The sequence below is a fragment of the Acinonyx jubatus genome, chromosome B3 (genome assembly GCF_027475565.1).
Source record: "Acinonyx jubatus isolate Ajub_Pintada_27869175 chromosome B3, VMU_Ajub_asm_v1.0, whole genome shotgun sequence".
Classification (NCBI taxonomy): Eukaryota; Metazoa; Chordata; class Mammalia; order Carnivora; family Felidae; genus Acinonyx; species Acinonyx jubatus.
The window spans coordinates 67,831,481-67,853,868 of record NC_069386.1 but is presented as its reverse complement, the minus strand read 5'-3'; the positions used below and the strand labels follow the sequence as shown (position 1 = coordinate 67,853,868).

Genomic DNA, 22,388 nt, shown 5'->3' with positions numbered 1-22,388 from the left:
ACCTCAGCTGCTGGAATCTAAACTCATCTACTTTTCTGGCTGAGAGCTGCTTCCTTTCTATAGCTTCACAAAATCCAGAAAAATACCTATCCTTATTACTGCTTTAAATTTATATTATACTGCCTAGATGCTCTTTTAAACAATGATGTGGATTCAGAAATAAATAAAATCATAAAGCTTTGGGTCTTTTTGTAGCTGATGCTGAGCTAGGAAGATTATTCACATTCCCAGAGCTTTGATCTCTTCACCAATAAAATCAAGTTAGCGAAAGAAAGTTCATGCTGAAGGAAATGAATGGACAGCTGATGTGGTGACAAGAGTGCTGGCTTCTTTGTTCCAGCTCTGGCTGTGTTACCTTGGTCAAGTCACTTTACCTCTCTGGGTCCCTATGTATTTCTACCAAGTCACAGGTGGCTTAATACTCTAGAACTCTATGTTTACCTGACCTGTTGAGCTATTGGAAAGGGTTGTACTAATTTATTAAAATGGCAAATTTTACCGGGTTCACTGGGTTAAAGCAATGAGCACCAAGAATTTTACCCCCACCTTCTAGTGCCCACCTGTCATATCAGGATGTCACCCAGCTTGCTTTTATTAATAGCAAAACTGGAGATCAAAGAAATAAAACAAAATGTTAAAATCCAGCGGTCACTGACCACAGCAAATGGCCAGGGGCTGAGGCATCACCGTATACCATGAATCACTCACATGGGGGAGATGAGCGGTGGCAGCTTGATGGCTCTTTTGACGGCTGTCTTGAATGCTGACAGAGAAAGGACCTTTCCCCCGTCAGGGGTCCGAGAGCACAGTAACACCCTCTTGATTTAGTGGGTAAGACTGAATATGAAGGTCTCATGCCCTCTGTGCTCTGTGCCCCAGAGCTTCCCTCTGGGCTGAAAGTCTGGTCTGCTTCACAAAGTGGCCAAACACCTACTATTTATTAGCAGCAAAGGTCAGGGAGAAATTTAAACCCATGGACTCTGAGGAGACTTGGAAAATTCATCACGCTAATTTCTCTGTGCCTTCCCGGGGCCTCCCTGGCCCAGGAGGTACAGTCAGTGCCACTTTTGCTTAGTTTCACTGGAACGAGAATATTACCGGGATCGTGGAGGACAAGATGACGAGGCTTTCTGGAAACCTGAAAGGGAGAAGCCTGTAAAGACAGTCTGGAGCACTGTTCTTGGAGCTGCTCCTTTCTCCATTTACTCATCAGGACACCGCTGCCAGAGACCCAGCGAACGGCGTGCGATGGTCCAAGGCCGGCCCCGGACAACCCGTGAGGGCACCCAGCCTCCCTTCATCCGAGCTCTATTTAATTTTTGGATGTGTACACCTGTCTCCTCTATTGGCAGGGGAATAGGGTACAAGTTCAAGCTGCCTGCTAAAACATTCTAGTTCTTATCACAGAAATTATAGCCAATGTTCACTAAGAGCTTCCTGTGCATCAGACCCTGTGCTAAATGCTGTACCTGAGTTATCATTTATTCCTTTTTGGTTAAGGTAGACATTTGATTGATTGATTGATTTGGCATGCATGAGCAGGGGAAGGACAGAGAGCGAGAGGGACAGAGGGAGAGAGAGAACCTCAAGCCTGACACCAGGCTCCATCCCACCACCCCGGAATCATGACCCGAGCTGAAATCAAGAGCCAGACACTCAACGAACTGAGCCACCCAGGCGCCCCGTCATTTATTCCTTACAACCACCGTGTAAGAGAAGACAGATGTGGCAGGGACCGAGTTTCCCCCACAGTGAGGGCCATGTTCGCCTGATCCTCACTCTATCCCTTCTTTAGGCAAAGAAGCAGTTCGATTTAAGAAACAAACCTGTAACTACTAGTTACAGGAGTCCTGTAACTAGTAGTTACAGGACTCCTGTAACTAGGGGGTCCGCCGAGGCAGCCATGGCTGGGCGTGCTGCACGGGACGAGCAGCACTGGAGATGGCGCCTCGTGCCTCTATGCACAACTGGTGTGAACCCCACAATCCCCCCAGTCAGGCTGGCCTGGCTGCCCTTGAACGTGGCTCTCAGGGAAGGCTGTGTGTGGATGGCCACATGGCTGATGTATATTTCTGCTAAACCCGTTTCTAAATTTCCCTCCTTAGCGGTTTTCTGCCTTGGCCAGAGCCTCCCATCGGGGAGGGTGGAGACAAGCGTGGAAGCAAAGTGCTGCACCCCCAGGACCGTTTCCCCAGCCAGCCGGACGCGCCGTCGGCACCCGAGGCCGCCCCGCCAGCCGCCAGTGCACTGGGCTTGAGCGGCGCGGCTGGCTGCTGCCACTCCATCTCTGCTGCCCCCTGGGGTCTCATCCATCATATGGAGATAATTAGCCTGTTGTTTTTGGAATCAGTCAACCAGCCTCATAATCACTTTCTCAAAAACATTCCAGAGATTAAATGACCAATGACGACGCCGGGGAGAAGAGCACAGAGAACAGCTGCGGCTGCTCTCGTGTTTGGGAAGGAAATCCCTGACAGGAAGATGGGGCGGAAACCGGACAGCGAAGGGCTCGGGGCCCTGAGGTCTCTGTCTTGACTCTTCTAGAAAAGAAATCGAATCACTTTTATTTCAGTTCCTGTGTGTACTCAGTCTGGAGAATAGACCAAGGATGAGGTGAGCTATAGACCATAGGTCCTCAAGGTCTGTGCTCCCCACCCCTGTCCTGCCACCCCCACGGCCCCGTCCCAGGCACCCCTACACGGTGCTCTGAAAGAGTGTGGGCCCTGGGCATGGAACATGATCCCAGTCTGGGCCAGTTCTAACTTGGTGTAGAAACCTTGTCCAAATTATTTTGCTTCTCTCTCCACTGCCTGACATGCAAAATGGGAACCTGGCTGTCACCGAGCCTAATTGTTTGCTGCAAGGGGTAAATCGGGTGAGCTAACATGAAGTGTCTACCACAATGCCTTGTGATTATTTTAGGTCTACTCCAGTAATCCAGGAGATTTCTTTATTTTAAGCTCAGCTAATTAACAGCCTTAACTGTGTCTGCACCCTAAATTTTCCTTTACCATTTAATACATAGGTTCCAGGAATTAGGACAGGGACATTGTTGGGGCCATTATCCTACCCACCACACCATCCTTAATTCAAGTCCTTGGAGCTTCTCATCTAGAGCACTGCAATGACATCTCATGGGCTCCATGCCTCCAGTGACCCTGCACTGCAATCCTTTAGATTCCTATCCTGTTAAAGCAGAACTAACTAGTGTGTGATACAGTGCCTGAGAAATGGTAAGTGATTACCATTTTTTAAATTTATTTTTGAGAGAGAGAGAGGGAGCGTGTGCTAGTGAGCACAGAAGCAGGGGAGGGGCAGAGAGAGAGGGAGAGAGAGAGAATCCCAAGCAGGCTCTGTGTTGTAAGCACAGAGCCCGACATGGGGCTTGATCTCACCAACTGTGAGATCATGAGTCGAGCTGAAATCAAGAGTCAGACGCTTAACTGACCGGCCACCCAGGCATCCCCAAACGTTTTAATGCCAAATATAGTTAAAATTAAGTGCATACTCTATGCCAGTCACACTTAAAAATACTTTGAATTTTTAATTTAATCTTCATGTCAACTAAGTAAGGTATTAGTGCCATGTCCGTTTTACAGATGAGACAACTGAGGCACAGAGAGGCCATCACATGCTCAGTCTTACCGAGATTGTGTGGCAGAGCAAGAATTTAAGACCAGGTGGCCTAAGTCTAGAGCCCTATGCTCCTAACTACCTCACTACTGTTGAGTAAATGAATAATTTAGTCCTCAAAGACCTTTCATAGCCACTGCATGGTGGGGGGTCGGGGGGGGGCGCAGGATATTATTATATAAATAATATGGATGGCAAGTAGACTCAGGTGACAATGGTTTGAACTTTTATGCCACTACTGTGTGACCCTATAAAGTTGCTTAGAAGGAACTTCAGTTTTAAGAAGATTAAGAAACTTCACTCTTCAGTTTCTTCAATTAGAAAATAGGAATAAAATCATCTACTTCAGCTACTGCCTGTTGTGAAAATTACATGAGGTAACAGAGAACTGCTTCACCCAAGGCTCAGGACACAGCGGGTACCATGTACATGTTAACCCCTCCCTCCCTGCAACTGGATACAAGTGATAGGTCACACTCTAAGGCTAATTGTAGTTGAGTGATTGGATTTTCAAGCCACTTTGTCCTAACACCACTCTACTACCCTCTACCCCATTCTTTTCCTTTTAGAATTCAACCAACCTCAACTGGTTGCTGCTCCTGGAATATGACCTGAACTTTTCTTGTGGGGACCTTCACTGAAGCTGATCTCTTCATCAACAATGTCTGTCCCTTCTTGGGGCACCTGGGTGGCTCAGTCAGTTAAGCACTAGACTTCGGCTCAGGTCATGACCTCACGGTTCGTGGGTTCGAGCCCCGTGTCGGGCTCTGTGCTGACAGCTAGCACCTGGAGCCTGCTTCGGAGTCTGTGTCTCCCTCATTCTCTCTGCCCTTTCTTGGTCCACACTCTTGTCTTCTCTCTCAAAAACAAACATTTAAAAATTCTTTTAAAAAATGTCTGTCCCTTATCTTATCTACAGATCTATGTTCTCTATGGACATTTTCCCAATTCCTCCTCTGGCCACCTCCTGTATTTTATCTGCACTTTTATTCTCCCATAGCCACACTCATGATTACCTTGAGTTTCCTGCCCACACCCATTTCCTCCTTTGTTCAGAAGGTCCTCATTTTCATCATCTTTACGAGCCTATGACTAACATATACTGGAGGTCGGAAAGGAAAGATTTGTGACAATGAATTAAATGTGGCACAAAGACCCAGTGAAGAAAGCAAACAGGGACACAGACATTCCACGTAAGGCAGAAGGTCATACAGGCCCCGTGAGAAGTTCTGTGGAATGGCTGGGGCAGAAGGACGGAGGATGAGGTTGAAAGAAAGACTTCACAGAGGAGGTGTCTGTGCATGTACATCATGGGGAGAGGCTTGTGGGACAGAATCTGAACAGGCTTACAAATATTGCCTGAGTGCCACAGATGCATCTATCACTGAATTATCTCACTTTGCGTATTTGTGCTGGGCTCCAGGACTTATTTTTGTAGTGAACAGTGGGATTTTCCCTTCCTCAGCACTCAGTAAGCTGGAGCATTTAGGCAGGAGAGAATTTCGGTTTGGGTTCTTAGGCTGTTCAGTAATGGGGCAAGAATGGACACAAGTAGCAGCTTTCTTTGTAGAGAGAAGATAATGGAAAAACCTCCATGCTTCGGGAAGGCATTCAGTGAATGAGAGAGAGAGGAACGCACCAACTTGGAGCAGGAAAGTGACAGGTGATCTTCATTTTGTTAATTTCAGAATTTAGCGGAAACAGAGGGTTGGTCTCTTCTGGAGGAGTAACTCAGTGGCAACACATTTATATTCAAGAAACCTTGCTTAAACTGTCATGTGTGAGAAGCCCTGGCTCAGAACAGGCAAAAGATTTTCTCGGGAATTTGCTGGATTAGGATATGCCAGAGAAATGTGACTTAGTATGGCAGGCTGCTACTGTTGGGTCTTTTTTACTTCTTCATTATCATATGATCTTTTAATAAAGATTGTAACAGCTTTCATCAACAATATGGCTTAGAGTTAGTTTAAGCAGATCCTTGGAACTCTGAGCCAGCTAGCAGGATTCTCATGAAGCTCAGGACCCTGTTGATTCCTCTTTTCTAGAAAAAGTGAGGTTTTCCTGCAGGTCAGTTGGCCAACACCAACTGCTCATAGAGGAGGAAGTGTACCACCTACCCTGAACCATCCGAGTGCAGAACTTTGGCTTGGTCAACTTGGGCATGTTAGAATTCTGACTTCTGTTGGGTCACAAGCATGAGTTACCTCACAGGTGCAGTAAGCCAGATAAAAAGATGATGGCTTTAAAAAGCCATTGGGTATGCCATAGCTATGTCGGAGGCTTCACGGGACAATGGAAAGAGCACAGAACCAGAGCCAGAAAACGTGAAGCAAGCCACAGCTTTACCCAGCTCAGTTACCTTGTGCCAGGGACATTCAGTCACCTGGAAAGTTTTCTGGAACCAGGGAGTGGTGGCAAGACTAAATGAATGAACAAGTATCCCTTCATTCTTCAGAGTCCTTTTTTCATCAACTACACAATAGAAGAGTGAAAAAAAAAACCACCAGTAACAAACTAATAACATGTGAAGTACTTGAGGAATTGTCAATTCCCTATCCCATGTTATTCTCTGTAATTTCAGGATTTTATCAAATGTAAGGGTAAGAACAGTGACGTAATAACGTAATAACGTGGACAAAGTTACTAATACCGGAAAGTATTTTGACCCTTTTATCGCGCTATGTATTCAGAAACACTGTCTCCAATTTCAGTGGTGTGGCAGTTAAACCATTCCCAAGATTTTCTCCTCATATGTCAGGCCTGTGTGAGAGGCTTTATGTCTCTGGAACATTTGGAAGAGGACCCACATGGTGACAACTAGGCACGCTTGACCACCTTCATATCTATTTCTCAAAATCCAGGATAGGACACTTAGGACACAATATGCGAGCCCCTCACAACTCTCCTTCTGGAAGGGAAGCAGCATGAGGAGAAGATGTGAACTCTCACACTGGAGCGACCTTGTTTGCACATTCTATCAGAACAGGCAGAATATGGTCTTCCAGACTGAGTCCCGAGGTAGCAATCTGTGGAGCCTGGACACCATTCTTAGAGTTAGGGAGACTTCACACAGCCAAGTGATTTCATCTGACTGACTCCACTTACCTCACATGAAATGGTCACCTCGTGGGACCCCTAGTGGTGACACATTATATTGGAAGCATCCGCTTCCAAAATAGACTCACAGCAGGTAATATGGGTCAGCTCAGCCTATTTTTAGTTCTGCTTTGGCAGTAACCACAAAGGGAATCTAAACTCACTTTTGTGCTTTTAGCATCCTGCTGGCATGCCCTTATCAAAATTCCACCCATAGAAATATGGTGATGGAGAGCACTGATTAAGGGTTGGCAGTATGACTGCTTCCAAGTATCCTATACTCTTTTCCAGAGGTTTTAACACTTGTGCTGAAAAAATGGTGAGGATTCTTTCCCTTCAGAGATATTCTGACAAAGATGAAAGGTCAATAGAAAGGGCAATAAGATGTATGAACCCCAAAGTAGAGTTCTCAGACAAACCAATCATAGCTTGACAGTCTATTGCTCTAGTCTATGATTTGAAAGCATGTTTTAAAATGGTTAAGAATAGGGATGCCTGGGTGGCTCAGTCGGTTAAGCATCCAACTCTTGATTTTGGCTCAGGTCATGATCTCATGGTTCATGAGTTTGAGCCCTGGATTGGGCTCTACACTGACAGCACAGACCCTGCTTGGAATTCTCTCTCTGCCCCTCCCCTGTGCTCTCTGTCCCCTTCAAAATAAATAAATAAACTTAAAATGGATAGGAATAGGAACAAGATAAAAGGCAATTATGTTAAACCTCAGAAGTTCCTTCTTCTTTAGACAAATGAAATATTTGCAGAATTTTGGACGGAAGAGCATATTGATTATATATAATACACAGTCTTCTTCTTAAAACGTTAATGGTTTATGGACAGTACACTTCCCTGCAGAACAAATTATAATCTTGTTTCAACATGAGTCACAGCAGTAGGAGTCACATCTACTATAAGGCTTAGAGAAATGAATTTGGACAAGGTTTGGGATTGTTGAAAAATGGAAGGTCAAAGTCCTCTAGGATGCTACATTATGAAAATCATTGCCAAAACCCCAAAAACGACCCCCAAAGCCCACATCCTATTTCCTTTACTCCCCTCATATTATTATTTTTCCTCACTGGGGCAATTTGCAATTCTAAGAAAACAATGCAAATGATTGAAACAACAATGATTGAAGGACGGAGACCATGGAAACCTAAAAGAAAGAAGAACAGAAATCTGTTTATAGGCATTTTTAACCAGACAGACAAGAGCAGAGCCAAAGTAACAGATCCCTCAGGTTTCAAAAGGCTCTGAAAGTAAGGTCTTTAAATTAGAAAAGCATAGCTCCAAATACACAGTAACCACCACCAATTATAAAAGAATGCCCAGATGCCTCCTTTGAAGCTTAGACAGTCCACCTCTTACACAGCATTTGTCAGAAAGCCAATTCTCTTCATTATGTCAAAGAAGAGCACTGTGTCAGGAGGACTGAAAGGCATGGTCACTTACTAGGGCATCTCTCTTCCTCCTCTGTTGGCTGTTCCTTCGCAGGCTTGGGAGGGCCTTTGATTTTATACACCAAGGCACGGAGTTTCCCAGCCCAGGATGTGTCTTCCTCCTCCTCTTCTTCCTCCTCCAGGGGAACACCTAGCAAGTCACAGAACAGAGTGAAAATCTTGAACAGTACATAAAAATAACCACCGTAAGATTGAAAGAACATAAATCTCTGCTTCCTACCCTTCTGCAACTTTCTCAAGATGCTATAGGCAGCCTCCCATAATTATTTACCTACAGGATGTCTTTTTGGAAAGTATTTTAAAAAGATAATTCCTTACATACAAAAACACCAAGTAATTTCAAACCCTAAAATCAACTCTTTTTATTTTTGAAGTTTATTTATTTATTTTGAGAGAGAGAGAGAGAGAGAGAGAGAGAGAGAGAGAGAGCAAGCTGGCTCTGTGCTGTCAGCACGGAGACTGATGCAGGGCTTAATCCCATGAACCATGAGTTTATGACCTGAGTCAAAACCAAGAGTTAGCTGGATGCTTTAATTGACTGAGCTACCCAGGTGCCCCTAAATTTAACTTATTCTAACCTGTACCCTAAAAGGGCTCTAAAGCATCTAGAAAGAGTTAACATTGAGTCATTTCCTATGAAAATACCACTTATTTTCCATATATTAGTCACTCCATCCATGTACAAGCAGCACAAATGTTGAGAACAATTTAAAATCAGCAGTTACGTATCAAAGGAGGGACTGCAGGTTTACAATTGTTATTTAAAATAGTTATGTATTAAAGTAGGGACTGTAGTTTAGAATTGTTAAAGGCATACGTTATCATATTTATATCACTGCAAAAGATAAGAAGCAAAGGAGATCAGAATCTTGGTTCACCCGGGAGCAGAGTCCAACCATCTAAGTAAAGTGGGTGAAGTTTACACAAGTTATCAGTTATTTTCCTTCTTCAGAGACCCTGTTCACTCTCTTCTATTTCAACAAAATTTCTTCTTGGTAGAAGGAGTTTCCACCATATATGGATATGGCATATATGCCAGAATTATTTTCTGTATCTTCTCTGACCCCAGTAGTCCAGGCAGAATCATTTCTTGAGCAGTTAGAATTGTTCAGTTAACCCTCGAACAATGCAGGGGTTAGGGGCACCATTCACGCACACAGTAGAAAATCCACATATAACTCTGACCCTCTACAACTTAACTATCAATAGCATACTCCTGATGGGAAGCCTTACTGATAACATAAACAGTCAACTAACACGCATTTTTAAATGCGATATGTATCATATACTGTATCCTTATAATAAATTAAACCAGAGAAAGAAAATATTATTAAGAAAATCATAAGGAAGAGAAAATACACTTCGAGTACTGTACTCTATTTATGGAAACAAAATCCCGCATAACAAATGGACTCACATAGCTCAAACCCCTACTACTCAACAATCAAAAAGAATGAAATCTTGCCATTTGCAACAACACGGATGGAACTAGAGGGCATTATGCTAAGCAAAATTAGTCAGAGGAAGACAAACATCATATGACTTCACTCACGTGGAATTTAAGATACAAAACAGATGAACATAAGGGAAGGGAAGCAAAAATAATATTAAAAAAGGGTCAACCGCACTTTTAAATACAAAACTGTCTTCCCAACCCCCACTAGCTTCTAATGAAGGAATTGGGAACAGACTTGTCTTTGATAAAGCTTTCATCTCGGAAGCTCACCACAGTGAATGAGAAGGTCCTCATGGAAGTCATATAGCTCCTCTCGGATCTCTTCTGGGCAGGGGCAATTCTCTCCCAGTCGAAAGTTAAGAAGCATGTTGATCTTTGAGGGACAAAGAAGAATGGGTAAGTGGTTCTCGGTGTTGGCCAAAGAACTCAGATCCTGCCTTAGACACCTAACATTCTTTGCAAATTTTATCTACCTCAAACTTTTTTGTAAAGATGACCATATTTAAAAGCAGCTTTCACCTTTTCTCTGATTATAATGGTGACTTATTAACTGCACAAAATTTGGAAATACCTAAAGAAAACTTACTGTGATCCCACTACCCAAAGATAACCATATTTAATGATACTTAGTTCATAACTTCCAGGCTTTATGTATATAGATTGAGAGCATGCATACTCTAGATAAACATTTTTGAGGTCAGATTTCCCACTTAACAATTTATCTTCAGCATTTTCTTTTTTTATTGATTGTTAACAGGTACACTGCATTTCATCATAAGATGAATAGCAATTGGTGTAAAATTAATGACCTGTTAAGAAATATTTAAATTGTTTCCATTTTTTTGTTCTTATAAATAAATAAATATAGTTTGTTGGAATTCCCTTATAACTAATTTTTGTTCACATCTCTGATTTTTTTTTTTTTTTTTTTTTTTTTTTAAGGATAAACTCCTAGAAGCAACATGACTGGATCAAAAGGTTTGCACATTTTAATGGCTTTCGATAGGAATTGCCAAATCACCCTCCAGAAGGCTTACAACAATTTGCATTTTAACCAAATTTATTCAAGAGTGTGTATTACTTTGCCATCTCCATTACAGTAATGAGAGTTAACACATTTTCAAATATTTTCCAATTTAATGGGTAAAAAATGTCACATCCCTGTTGCTTTAATTTGCATTTAATTGGTGAGGTTGAATTTTGTTTTTCCACACATAAGAACCATTTTCATTTCAGTATTTTATAAATTTCCCATTCATGTTCTTTCTCCCTTTTTCTGTTGGGTAATTTTCTTTTTAAAAATTAATCAGGAGGTGCCTGGGTGGCTTAGTCCGGTAAGCTGCTGAGTTTGGCTCAGATCATGATCTCACGGTTTGTGAGTTTGAGCCCAGCGTCAGGCTCTGTGCTGACAGCTCAGATCCTGCAGCCTGCTTCAGATTCTCTATCTCCCTCTCTCTCTCTGCCCCTCCCGTGCTCACACTCTATCACTGTCTCTCAAAACTGAGCAAACGTTAAAAAAAATTAATCAGTATTTTGCACATCCCTAGACTATTAACTCTTTGTAACATGTTCTCTAAATATATTTCCTGGGTTTTAGTGAGCTTTTAACTTTACCTACAAAAAAAAATTTTTTTTTTGACATGCAGGTTTTAACAGGTAGTTAAACACTCATCTTTTCCTTTAGTTTTGTCTCAGGGAGTCTTAACTGTTTTAATGCCATGGACCACTCTGACAGTCTGTTAAAACCCACCCGATTACTGCTTAAATTAGTATTTTGAATACGTAACATAAAATATAGAAAATTACATACAGAAACCATTACTGAAATGTAGTTGTCAAAAACCATGAAAAAGAAATCTGTGATATAGTAACATGTACTTGTTTATTAACCTATTGGACAAAAAGATCTAGTGGCAGTCTCCTATCCACTGTGATTTTGAAGTAGTGATGAAGTAAATGATATTTCAAGGTATGATGCTCATTGTGACACAGTATGAGAAAACGTGCTATTTCTGTTGTTGCTGGCAAAGTCAGCATTAGTATGTGCTCGGCAGCATTAACAATTCGAAGAAATGCTATCAGAGATTAATGAAATGTTGGTAAGGATGTGGTCATTCATTTCCTGGTCAGATTCCAGGATGTCTCAATTCTTTCCAAAGACCCACGACCCCAAGGCAGTGAATACTGGGAGGGACTGAAACAATAACTAGGGGTGATGTTCTCCACTTTGCTCGCCTCAGGCAGCGTAACCTGAACACCAGGCAAAGATACTTTCTCCTTCTGTTTAGAATTTCTACATTAAAAAACGTCACCATCTCTTTTATTGTGTTTAATGTTGGTAGGAAGACGCTTATTTAAAGCTTCCACTGCAAACAGTTTTTTTGGAAGTTGGTGGAAGTGTTGCCTGTAATAAAATAATATCCATAAAATAGGTTAGGAAAGTAATTTTTGTGGTTGTTCCCCAATGTTAAATTATGGTAGTTACATCAACATAGATTGATAGGTTGTTTATGAAATAAAAACAAGATCTGAGGATCTAGTTTCAGAGCCAGAAAATTGAAGTCTTTGCTGAAAGATCTTGCCGTAGGTGGAATACTTGGGAAGCAGTGGCCCACCAGCCGGCAGGTCAGAAAACCAAAAGAGGAGTGCGGCACCTAGGTGGCTCAGTCAGTTTAGTGTCTGACTTTGGCTCAGGTCATGATCTCACTGTTCTGAGTTCGAGCCCCACATTGGGCTCTGTGCATACAGGTCAGACCCTGGAGCCTGCTTCAGATTTTGGATCTCCCTCTCTCTCTGCCCCTCCTCTGCTCGCACTCTCTCTCTCAAAAATAAATAAACATTAAAAAAAAAAAACAGTGGAGTGAGCTGAACTTTCTGCTACACAGGGCATACCCTTTAATGATGCCTTTTCTACCTACCTACTACTTGCCTGTTTATCTTTTAAGTTTACTCATTTTGAGAGAGAGGCAAGGAGGGGCAGAAGGGGAGAGGGAGGAGGGGAGAGAGAGAGGGAGGGAGGGAGAGAGAGATAGAGACAGAGAGAGACACACAGAGACTCCCAAGCCCAAGCAGGTTCCATACTGTCAGTGCAAAGCCCAATGTGGGGCTCAAACTCAGGAACCACGAGACCATGACCTGAGGAAAAATCAAGAGTTGGTAGCCTAACCAAATGAGCTACCCAGGTACCCCAGTGATGCCCTTTTTAAAGTCAAAGGCTTACTGACTGTGCCTGGCTAATATGCCAATGACCACTGGACTAATCTTAGTTTTACCTACTTTTGTACATCCCCCAAGTATATGTTTTTTTCATCTCTCTGATCCTATATAGATACAAGGCTGAAAACCTTTACTTTCTCCTCAAAGGTTACAGAAGGATGAGATAATTGTATCATTGTTTTAAAATTCTAATTCTTATACACCCAATTTTCCACATGATTTTGTATTGCTATCCCCTGAAATTGATCTGAATCCTCCTTTGTCCATACTCAATTTGGAATTAGAGAGCTCTATTGGTTGGTTCCTTCTAGAAATGAACATTCTGTGAGGGGTGGTAGGTGGGACAGCTGAATTTGATAGGAATTAGTGTCTTTTCTTTCATTTCATTCCTAGACCAACATCATCAGTATTACCTGGAAACTTGCTCAAAGTAAAAATTACTGGGCCTCACACTACAGCTACTGAATTAGAAGCCCCGGATCACCAGTCTGTTTTATTAAGCCTTTCTGGTGATTCTGATATCTGCTCAAGAATCATTTAGTCTAACACATTAGGGAAGAATTTCCCAAGTTCCATCTGAAACCAGTCTGAAATGATTGCCCAGGGGAGTACTGAGAGGGCTAAAGGAGGAAGTGATAGCAGGCCCTGGGGACAGCAGAAGAGAAGGTAAGGAGGTAGCAGGTGAGGTGGGAGCCAGCATGGCCCTTCCAGGAGCCAGGATAGGATCAGTAGCTGTGTCCATGAGGACAGCGTTAGATAGACAGTGCAGGTCTAGTGGGTTAAGCAGATGTCTCAGAAAACATACATAAACTCTACTCAGTGGGTCACTGGCAGAAGGCAAAAGAACCTTCCAACACTGAAACTAATGATTCCACTTACAGAATGTTTACCATATGACAGTATCCCACTAAGCAATCTAAAAAATGATCTCCTGGGTTCTCCATAGAAGGGAGGGAGGGACATACAAACATCCTCATTTTGCAGCTGAAGAAAGGGAGACACAGAAAGGCAAAGGCCTAAGGCCACACAGCGAGAGAAGGGGGAGCCAGAAAAGGAGCCATGCATCACATTGTTCTTCCTGCCCATTATTCACAAATAGGAGTCAGCATCTGCCCAATGAATTGGGAAATGTTTGCACAGGTTGCCAGTCCAAAAGCAGCCTGACAACATTTGGAAAGCCTTTAAGAGTAATCCAGGCTCACTGCGCTTCCCTCGGTACGGTATGAATTACCTCCTCCCATCAATTCAAAGGGCCTTCTCAGTGTGCCTCCAGCAAAGCGATGATAAACTTTGCCTAGTCTTTACAAGGCCAGCATCATTCAAGTGAATCTTTTAAAAGCCAAGATATGTGGTTCACTTTTAAGTCAATATAAATATCTATGTTCTACCAAATAGGTTAGGAAAGTAATTGCACCAAGTTGTACCATTAATATCAAATGGTGGTAATTATACCTGACAACAGTTTATGGATAGACTGCTTATTAAATATACAGAAGATGCAAAGATCTGGTTTCAGAGACAGAAAGCAAATTTCTTCACTGAAAGATCGTCTGTTTTGAACACTTAGGGAGCTGTGGCCAAGCTGCCTGCAGGATGTACATGGGAACAGGGGGACAAATGCCAACTATGTTCTGCAAGGTGTCCCGATCCTATCTGCCAGTTACTCACTGGGATTTTGAGTCTTTTCAAAGCAGTCTCCCCATATGGGCAAGGCTGACTGCAAGGCGGGGGTACTGTACAAAAATGAAGACAATCCCTCACAGAAGGGACCTCACTTGCCCAGTCCTGTTTTCCTCGCTTCTGGGGGCTGGGAGGCTTTGTGAGGGTCTTGGTCACAGCGTAAGGGGCTTCGGGCACTTAGCCGAGGAAGCCTGTGCACCTGCTCTCGTAAGTCAGGAAACGTCGACCAGGCTCTCTTGATCTCTAATACAAAGGAGTGACTTCTGCAAGGACTGGACAGACATTCTTCTTTTTTTTTTTTTTTTTTAATTTTTTTTTTCAATGTTTATTTATTTTTGGGACAGAGAGAGACAGAGCATGAACAGGGGAGGGGCAGAGAGAGAGGGAGACACAGAATCGGAAACAGGCTCCAGGCTCTGAGCCATCCGCCCAGACCGTGAGATCGTGACCTGGCTGAAGTCGGACGCTTAACCGACTGTGCCACCCAGGCGCCCCATGGACAGACATTCTTCTAATGGTGGATCCTTGCTGGTATAGAAGCTGGGTCATGACAGGGATCTGGTCTTTGACTCAGTGACAGGGCACCGGTAGGAGCAAGCAAGGGAGGAGAGGAAGCCCCGCCCTGTGTGCACTTCTGGATGGGTTATTTTCCCATCTAAGATGATTGGCAGATACTCCTCGCTGCCATTAGCATCAGACCAGGCCTGTCCCCTGGCACTGTGCTGGGTCACTGACTGGCCCACACCTCTCACGGGCGCCCCAGGCACATAAAGGTTTCATGTGCCCTGCTCTGTAAGGTTCAAGTTCACCCCACTGGCATGGAGGCTCAGGAAGAGTTTCTCACCTGCTCCTGGGGGGGTGAGCGGAACTCCCTGGTTTTCCGGGCAGTCAGGGCTGCAGACATGTTCAAGGCCTGCATGAGCTCGTTGTAGCGGAACTTCTGATTTGCCTGGAGCTTAGAGACATAAATGTCGCCAAATGCCACAATGGCCTCCACTCGATGCTGCAGCTCACAGTCACAGAGATAGCTGAGGAGCTCACACATCTGCAACCAAAGCGTATATTTATGCTCATTTAACAACACTTCATAAACATTGGTGAAGCAGCTAGCATCCCCATTTTACAGAGGCTAACACGAAGACTTAGGCGCTCTAAGTGACTTGCCCAATGTCACACAGTGACCACAGCTCCGTTACTTGGATCCAAGTCAGTTTGAACCCAGCCACCAGCCCTTTATCCTAAGGACAGGAGAACAACAGGAAAACAAGCTCACCAAAGACAGAATGAACCTGCCCGTGGAGAGTGAGAACGGCATTCCTAAGAGAATTCTTCCCTGGCTCTAAGCTCCCCATGGAAACCAGCACTCAACTGCACGGGAGAGCTCTGGCTCCTTCCTGACATCTTCTGGCTCCAGATGATGGGAACCAGAGACTTCTGTTCCCCTCTCTTTCTTTCTTGTTTGTTTGTTGGCACTGCTTTGTCTGCCACCAGTTCTTTCGGACTGTTACTAGTCCTGATCTTATCGCTACGTGCACTTTCACTAATAAGAAAAACAGCAGCCAGAACTTATTGAGCTCTAATCACCTGACTCTGTGTTAGGCACTTGCCAGACCTGCTCCTTCAAACCTCAGTGTGTTCCCGATACTTTTATTCAGGCGTAAGTTCTATGACCCCATCTCCACATAACCCCTTGCATGACTAACAGACGCTCTCCAGTCCGTCTGGGCAGGGACAATAATGTCCCTGGTGTGCTCTTACCTAGCAGGCTAGTCTCTGGCATATCTGCAGGTGACCTAGGACCCAGAGCACATGCCCCTCACACTTGTGATTACAGTTATCACATCTGATTAGAAGCTGTATGTGCCAATGAAATAGGAAAACTAAATTGAAAGACTAGGGAACATCCGCAAAAGGCAAGTTGTTTTTTAAAAAAAAATACTCAAAGTTGGGTGTGAGTTAGACAACTACAAAAAATTGGGGGAAAATCATTAAAATCTACAAGTGTTCTGCACTCAGGTTGCTTTCCAATAACCTCTAAATCCACAGTCTGTCTTCAAGATACCCCCAAAACTGGCCATCAGGCACATCACACTGTATGTGACAGGTGTCATTTATGTAAAAGAAAGGACTCTACATGCCAGGCAGGGACTCACATGGAAGAAAAAGTCTCAGAAAAAGTCCACATCCGAAGAGCACATTTATGTTTTAATAAAAATGTTTAAGGTATCTGTGTAAAATTTGTTACGTATCTCCTCTACATACAACATTTTGATGAACTGACACCTACCAATCCCACCACATTAGGTAAGAGAGCTTCATTTGGAGATTATTCTAACACGGTTTATGATAAAATATATTTCATACCGTATTTTAAAGATAAAAGTGAATATTACGTTTTATTCAATTATCATCCACATTTTACATATTGTGAAGCCAAGGCTTTGGGAGGCTACTGACTTGGCAAGCCTGTAGAGCTGCTACGTGGTCCAGGGATGCCTGAGCCAGGCTGACTTTGTGGATCAGACTGTACTGCTCTGTCCTCTTTCATTTCTCTTTTCTCAGTGCCCAGAAGACAACAGTTATCATCTTCAGCGTATCGCTGCTGCCAGCTTCCCTCTGGTAAGACTATGTCTTAGGAAACGTTGAGGCTTCCTAGGTGATGCCAAGGGGACAGCTCGAAGCGAGCATGCCTCTTCTCCTCGGCTCAGACGGCAGTTTGTTTGCATGCCAGGACAGCACATCTACACAGTCTTGGTGATCAGTACATGGCAACAAATGAGCCCAAGGGATGAGCATGGCCGCCGTATGAACCAGTGTGGTCTTTCCCACAGCCAAAGGCTCTTCCTCCTCCTTTCCTGACAGGGGCTCACAGAGCAGCCATTTAGTCCCAAAGGGTAAGAGGTAAGATGAGGGCCAATCCATCCTAGTTCCGTAAAGACAATTCTAAGGCACGTGCCTTATTGATAAGGGTTAGCACTTTTCTCTTGACTTCGGGAGTACATTTCATGCCAGAGAAAATCATGAGCAGTGAATGCTCTCTATCAGTATTTCCACTACACTCCAGGTTTAGGCCAGCACCCTCAGTCCCAGCCTTAGCTCCAGGCTGCACTGTCACCCTCCCCCCGCACTTTGCAAAGGCAGGATCTTTGCTGCCCTGAGTTACCTGCAGCTTGACGGACTCTGGCAGTCGGGTCTGCAACAAGCCTTTGACTGGAGCCTCCTTGCTGGCCTTTTCTCCGGCCTCCACTGCCTTCTCCTCCACCTGGGTCACTTCCTCCTTCTCTGCTCTGTTCTCCGTCTCCCCACTGTGCTCCCCAAACACAGAGGGATCGATCAGGAGGAGGATCTGCCTGACGTCATCGTCATCAAACACCCCCATGACCAGCAGGGTCCCGATGAGTTTCAGCACAGGCACAAACTGGAACTCTACAGACCCACCGACAGGGTCCCGGATGTGAGCCCCACTGTGCTGCACTGCCTCCGTCAGCATGCTCAGTGCCTTCGTCTTGAGAATCTCCAAGGGGATCTCAGGGCTCTGCTTCTGGTGCTCCTCACTGGTCACGACAAAGCAAGGGGTGGAGAACCTGAACCCTGGCTTGAGGCACGTTCTCAGGCCCACCCCAGGCAGCCCGTGCCTCTTGGACTCATCTGGATACAGGCAGATTTTTCTGGTGGTGCTGGTGATGGGGATGATGTACTCATTCTTCATCATTAGCTTCCTCTCCTTAGCGTTGGCCAGATGGATGCTGATGAGCAGGTCATAGAAACCAGACCGAAGGCGGCCAGGGAGGTACTTGTTGTCAATGGCGTAGAACAGCTGGGAGAGATCCACGTGGCCGCATAGGGCGTAGGCCACGCGGCTGTTTCCCAGGGCACACACTGCACTGTAGAGTCGCAGCGTGTGGTAATGGAACTGCATCAGGTCCTCCTGCTCACAGAGCTCCAGGACATCCACACACCTGCGGATAGGACAAGCCATCAACCACTCCACGGTTGGAAAAGAATACGCCAGCGCTCAGCAGAGTTCTTCTCTTTGAATCCCCAGGGATTGCACCCAACTCAATGAGGGCAGAGGGCATAGAAGGATGGAGGAGCCTCTGCCCCCTGCCCTCGTACAGGTTATCATTCCTCTCTCAGTTCTGGTCCTTATCCCAGTTCCTGATAATCCTCCCTAACTCAACGAGTCTCAGAAGTCTGAAAGACTTAAAGACATGGATTCCCAAATATGAAAGTGCTCCTTATTAAGGAAAACCCTCCCAAATGGAAAACTGAAAAACATTCAGGTGTGTGACAGAGGTGACTTGGTCCTCTTATTTGTGGGTAGAAGGGGATCCTCTGCTCCCCAGTACAAGAGCCTCAGGCATAGCTGAAGGGGCCACCTGGGTGGCTCAGTTAGTTAAGCGTCTGACTTTGGCTCAGGTCATGATCTCACGGTTCATAAGTTTGAGCCCCTCGCTGGGCTCTGTGCTGACAGTTCAGAGCCTGGAGCCTGCTTCGGATTCTGTGTCTCCCTCTCTCTCTGTCCCACACCCGCTTGTGCTCTGTCTCTGTCTTTCAAGAATGAATAAACATGAAAAAAAATCAGAAAAAAAATGTAGCCGAAGCCCTCTGTCAATCCACCACCCACATCATCTGTATAATCTCCAAATCTACCGTCATCCACAGGGCCTTCCCTCCCCTGAAAACAAACACACCTGCACTCTTGTCCCAAGAGAAAACACTTTGCAATTTGAGTTCAGTTGGCATAATCAATTCACTTTCTCCTTCCTGACTTTAGAAGCCCATTTACAAGGCTGTCTTGCTCCCTCATTTTTTGGGGGGGCTCAGAGCACAGCCTCTGATCCTTGCTTAGATTTTCTGTTTTGTCTTGCTCCTCACCACGGATCTGAGGATCCTTTGCAACCGGCGTACTTGGCTGGATTCCTATTTGTTTCCTGCTCCTTCCCTATACCAGCCTGTCTTGCCGCTGTCCATGACCCAGCAGAATACCTAAATGGGAGCTGTGCAGCTATCAAATCCTGCCACCGGCTCGCCCATTACTGTATGTTTTTAGTCCAACAGATCAAGGGGTGATAATAGGCTAGCGATAAAATTTCTTTCTTTCTACATATAGAAACTATGCTAGTGTAGATTCACCTACACAATTCCATTTATTTCTCCCTGCAGTCCTCTGGGCGGTCATGTATTTTACGTATCATGAGGAAACACAGGTAAGTTATAGGAGTCATTTACCCAAGGCCACAAGGCCAGAAAGTGATAGTGCTGGGATTAAACCCAGGCCATAATCCAGGAGTACTTCTTACCAAGAGGAGCCCAGGAGCCCATTCTTGGTTCTCTAGGCAAACTAGGCATGCCTCATTTTCTCCCTTCTTGTCATTAATGACATATATTTCACGGTCACGTTACACCTTTTAATTAAAGGGATAGAAACACTCCTGACTTCGGACACTCAGAGAGAAGGCCCTGTGGCAGGCATATCGTAGTGGATATTCTGCTGTTTCTAAGTGAATAATGTAAGTGAGGAAGGAAAAGAGACACTGAGGTTTTTGGGAAGAGAGCAGGGCCCCTGGCCAAGGGGGGGGATGCTGCTCCTCCCCTTCTCCTGCCTGCCTCCCAGGCCTGCCCCCTCCTCTGTGGGTCCCTCCACTACCTGTTCTCCTCAGGGATGTGGAGCGCCATCATCTGCAGGGGCTCCAGGCACTGCACCACCCAGCCATGGCGCTCGCTCACCCGCTCTGTCTCCACCTTCAGGAAGCTGCTGGGCATGCGGCTCCAGAGCACAGGCTGGATGGTTTGGACGTCCAGCCGAGGTGGACACTGTGGAACTGGGTTCTTCTCTTCACTTTTAAATATGGCCGCCGACAAGGGCATCGCATTCTGGGGCAAGGCAGAAAAGGCATTCAAAGGGAAAGACAGGTGCACTACAGAGATGCTCAGCTGCTGGACAATGCCACATGGCCCACGATAACCAATATGGTGAGTATGAACTAAAGAGAGACAAATCAATCCGGAGACCTTTAAGGCTTTGCCAGCCTTAATTAAAACCTTGCATGATGGGTTATATTAACATTAAGTAATTCTTTCAGCACCCAGTACAGGGCCTGGGTGAGAAGGGATTCCCTTGTTTTCTGAGGCTTAGAAAATTTTCCCCTAATGGTCAATGCTGCCTTCTTTTATCATAGCCATTGGATGAGGAGGCTGACCAATACCTTCAGCTTCCCAAGTTCAAACTGAAACAATGAAGTGCTCGTGGGCTGCAGGAAGACTGCTGGAAACACTTTGGTATTGGGCTCCACCTGGAAACCAAAACAAATGGAGGTTTGCTCAGAATTATAAAATCGCAGATGGCTAAGTCATTGGGTGCATTCATCAACACCCTCATTTTAACCCTAGCTGAAACAGGACAACTCCCTGGCGGGTCATTCTCTACTCCTCAGAAATTCTGAGACCTGGTGCTTCTGGGAGTGCAGTCACTGCTCTCCACCTTATTCCTGCCCCCCACCAGCCCCCCACCCCCACCCCCCGCGACTTGGGGCTGAACAATCCCACAGTCTTTCATTTTCTCTCACTGATAACAGTAGCCAAAATCTTCCTCCAGTACTCAGGACAGTCACACGTGGGGAGCTATTAACATACCACCAAGGGTAATGCCTGCTTTTATTCATGGAATGATGTGATTCCTGGCTCGTCATAGAGCAGGGAGACACCTGGCATGCAGGTGGCACCATCATTCGTCACTCCTGCCCTCAGGAAGTCATCACTGAGGGTGGTGCAAGGACTTCAGTGTTATTTCTGAAGGCAAAAAGGACTTTGGGAAGGCAAGTCCAAAGGGCGTCATAGGACAGGGCTTTTCAACCTTGGCACTACTGACCCTTTCGGCTGGGTGGGTAACTCTTTGTTGTAGGGCTGTCCTGTAGGACAGATAGCAGCATGGCCTGCTATCCCACCCAGAAGATGGGCCTGGCCTCCACCCAGAAGATGTCAGTACTACTCTCCACCCCCAGCACAGTCATGACAACTAAAAAAGTCTCTGTTGATTGCCAGATGTCCCATGAGGGAAAAGCATGCCCAGATGAGAACTGCTGTTTTACAGGTGAGGGCTTCCTTGAGATAACATAAAGAGGCTGCTTCCAGAACCTATCTCCTTTTCTTAGAACCTCTCCTTTTTCTTGGTTCCTCTGGACTTCTCTGTAACCCCCTTCTCACTCTTTATGACTCTAGAGCTCACCTTAAATAGTGTAGGATTCACTGTCTTCCAGCTGCCACTTAGATGAAGTGTGTGGATTTATTTATGACAGTAGGGGCTCCACTTATCAACTGCCCATGTTGATGAGCTTTTTAAAAAATGTTTATTTGTTGAGAGAGAGAGAGAGAGAGGGAGAAAGAGAGAATCCCAAGCAGGCTCTACTCTCAGCATGGATCAATCTCACGACTGTGAGATCATGACCTGAGTAGAAATCAAGAGTAGGATGGTCAACCGACTGAGCCACCCAGACACCCCTGATGTAGGACTATTGATGAGACTTGGAGACCATGGAAACAGAAAGGTGACTTTAATTCTATCAACTAAAGTCCTTTGCCTTTAAGTAAATTCAGACATTAGGAAATTCTTGCAACTCTCTTGCAGTTAGGGAATGTTGAGTATCCTGGACACACTCTAAGGTGGCCCCCAGGGAGCCACTCTCTCCTACAATCCCCTCCCCAGAACCTATATCTTGTTTCTAACAAATAGAGTATAGCAAAAGGGTGTAGAGATTGCTACTCCCTTGATTTGGTTACGTTTTGTAAGACTGTGTTTCGGTAGACTGGAGAGAAGGTTCTCCACCTGGCGTTGGAGAAAGAAGCTACCA

At 44.9% G+C, this 22,388-nt stretch overlaps 1 protein-coding gene across 1 annotated transcript in view; it reads right to left on the bottom strand.

Annotated features, from left to right (window-relative positions):
- RYR3 (ryanodine receptor 3) overlaps nucleotides 1-22,388 on the bottom strand; it is a 525,783-nt gene that overhangs the window by 159,794 nt on the left and 343,601 nt on the right. The window contains exons 33-38 of the mRNA XM_053224214.1: nucleotides 20,748-20,834; nucleotides 20,189-20,415; nucleotides 17,702-18,497; nucleotides 15,383-15,583; nucleotides 9,913-10,015; nucleotides 8,179-8,316 (exon numbers count right to left, since the gene is read on the bottom strand). Coding sequence (XP_053080189.1) covers nucleotides 8,179-8,316; nucleotides 9,913-10,015; nucleotides 15,383-15,583; nucleotides 17,702-18,497; nucleotides 20,189-20,415; nucleotides 20,748-20,834 — 1,552 coding nt within the window. The remainder of the gene's footprint in view (nucleotides 1-8,178; nucleotides 8,317-9,912; nucleotides 10,016-15,382; nucleotides 15,584-17,701; nucleotides 18,498-20,188; nucleotides 20,416-20,747; nucleotides 20,835-22,388) is intronic.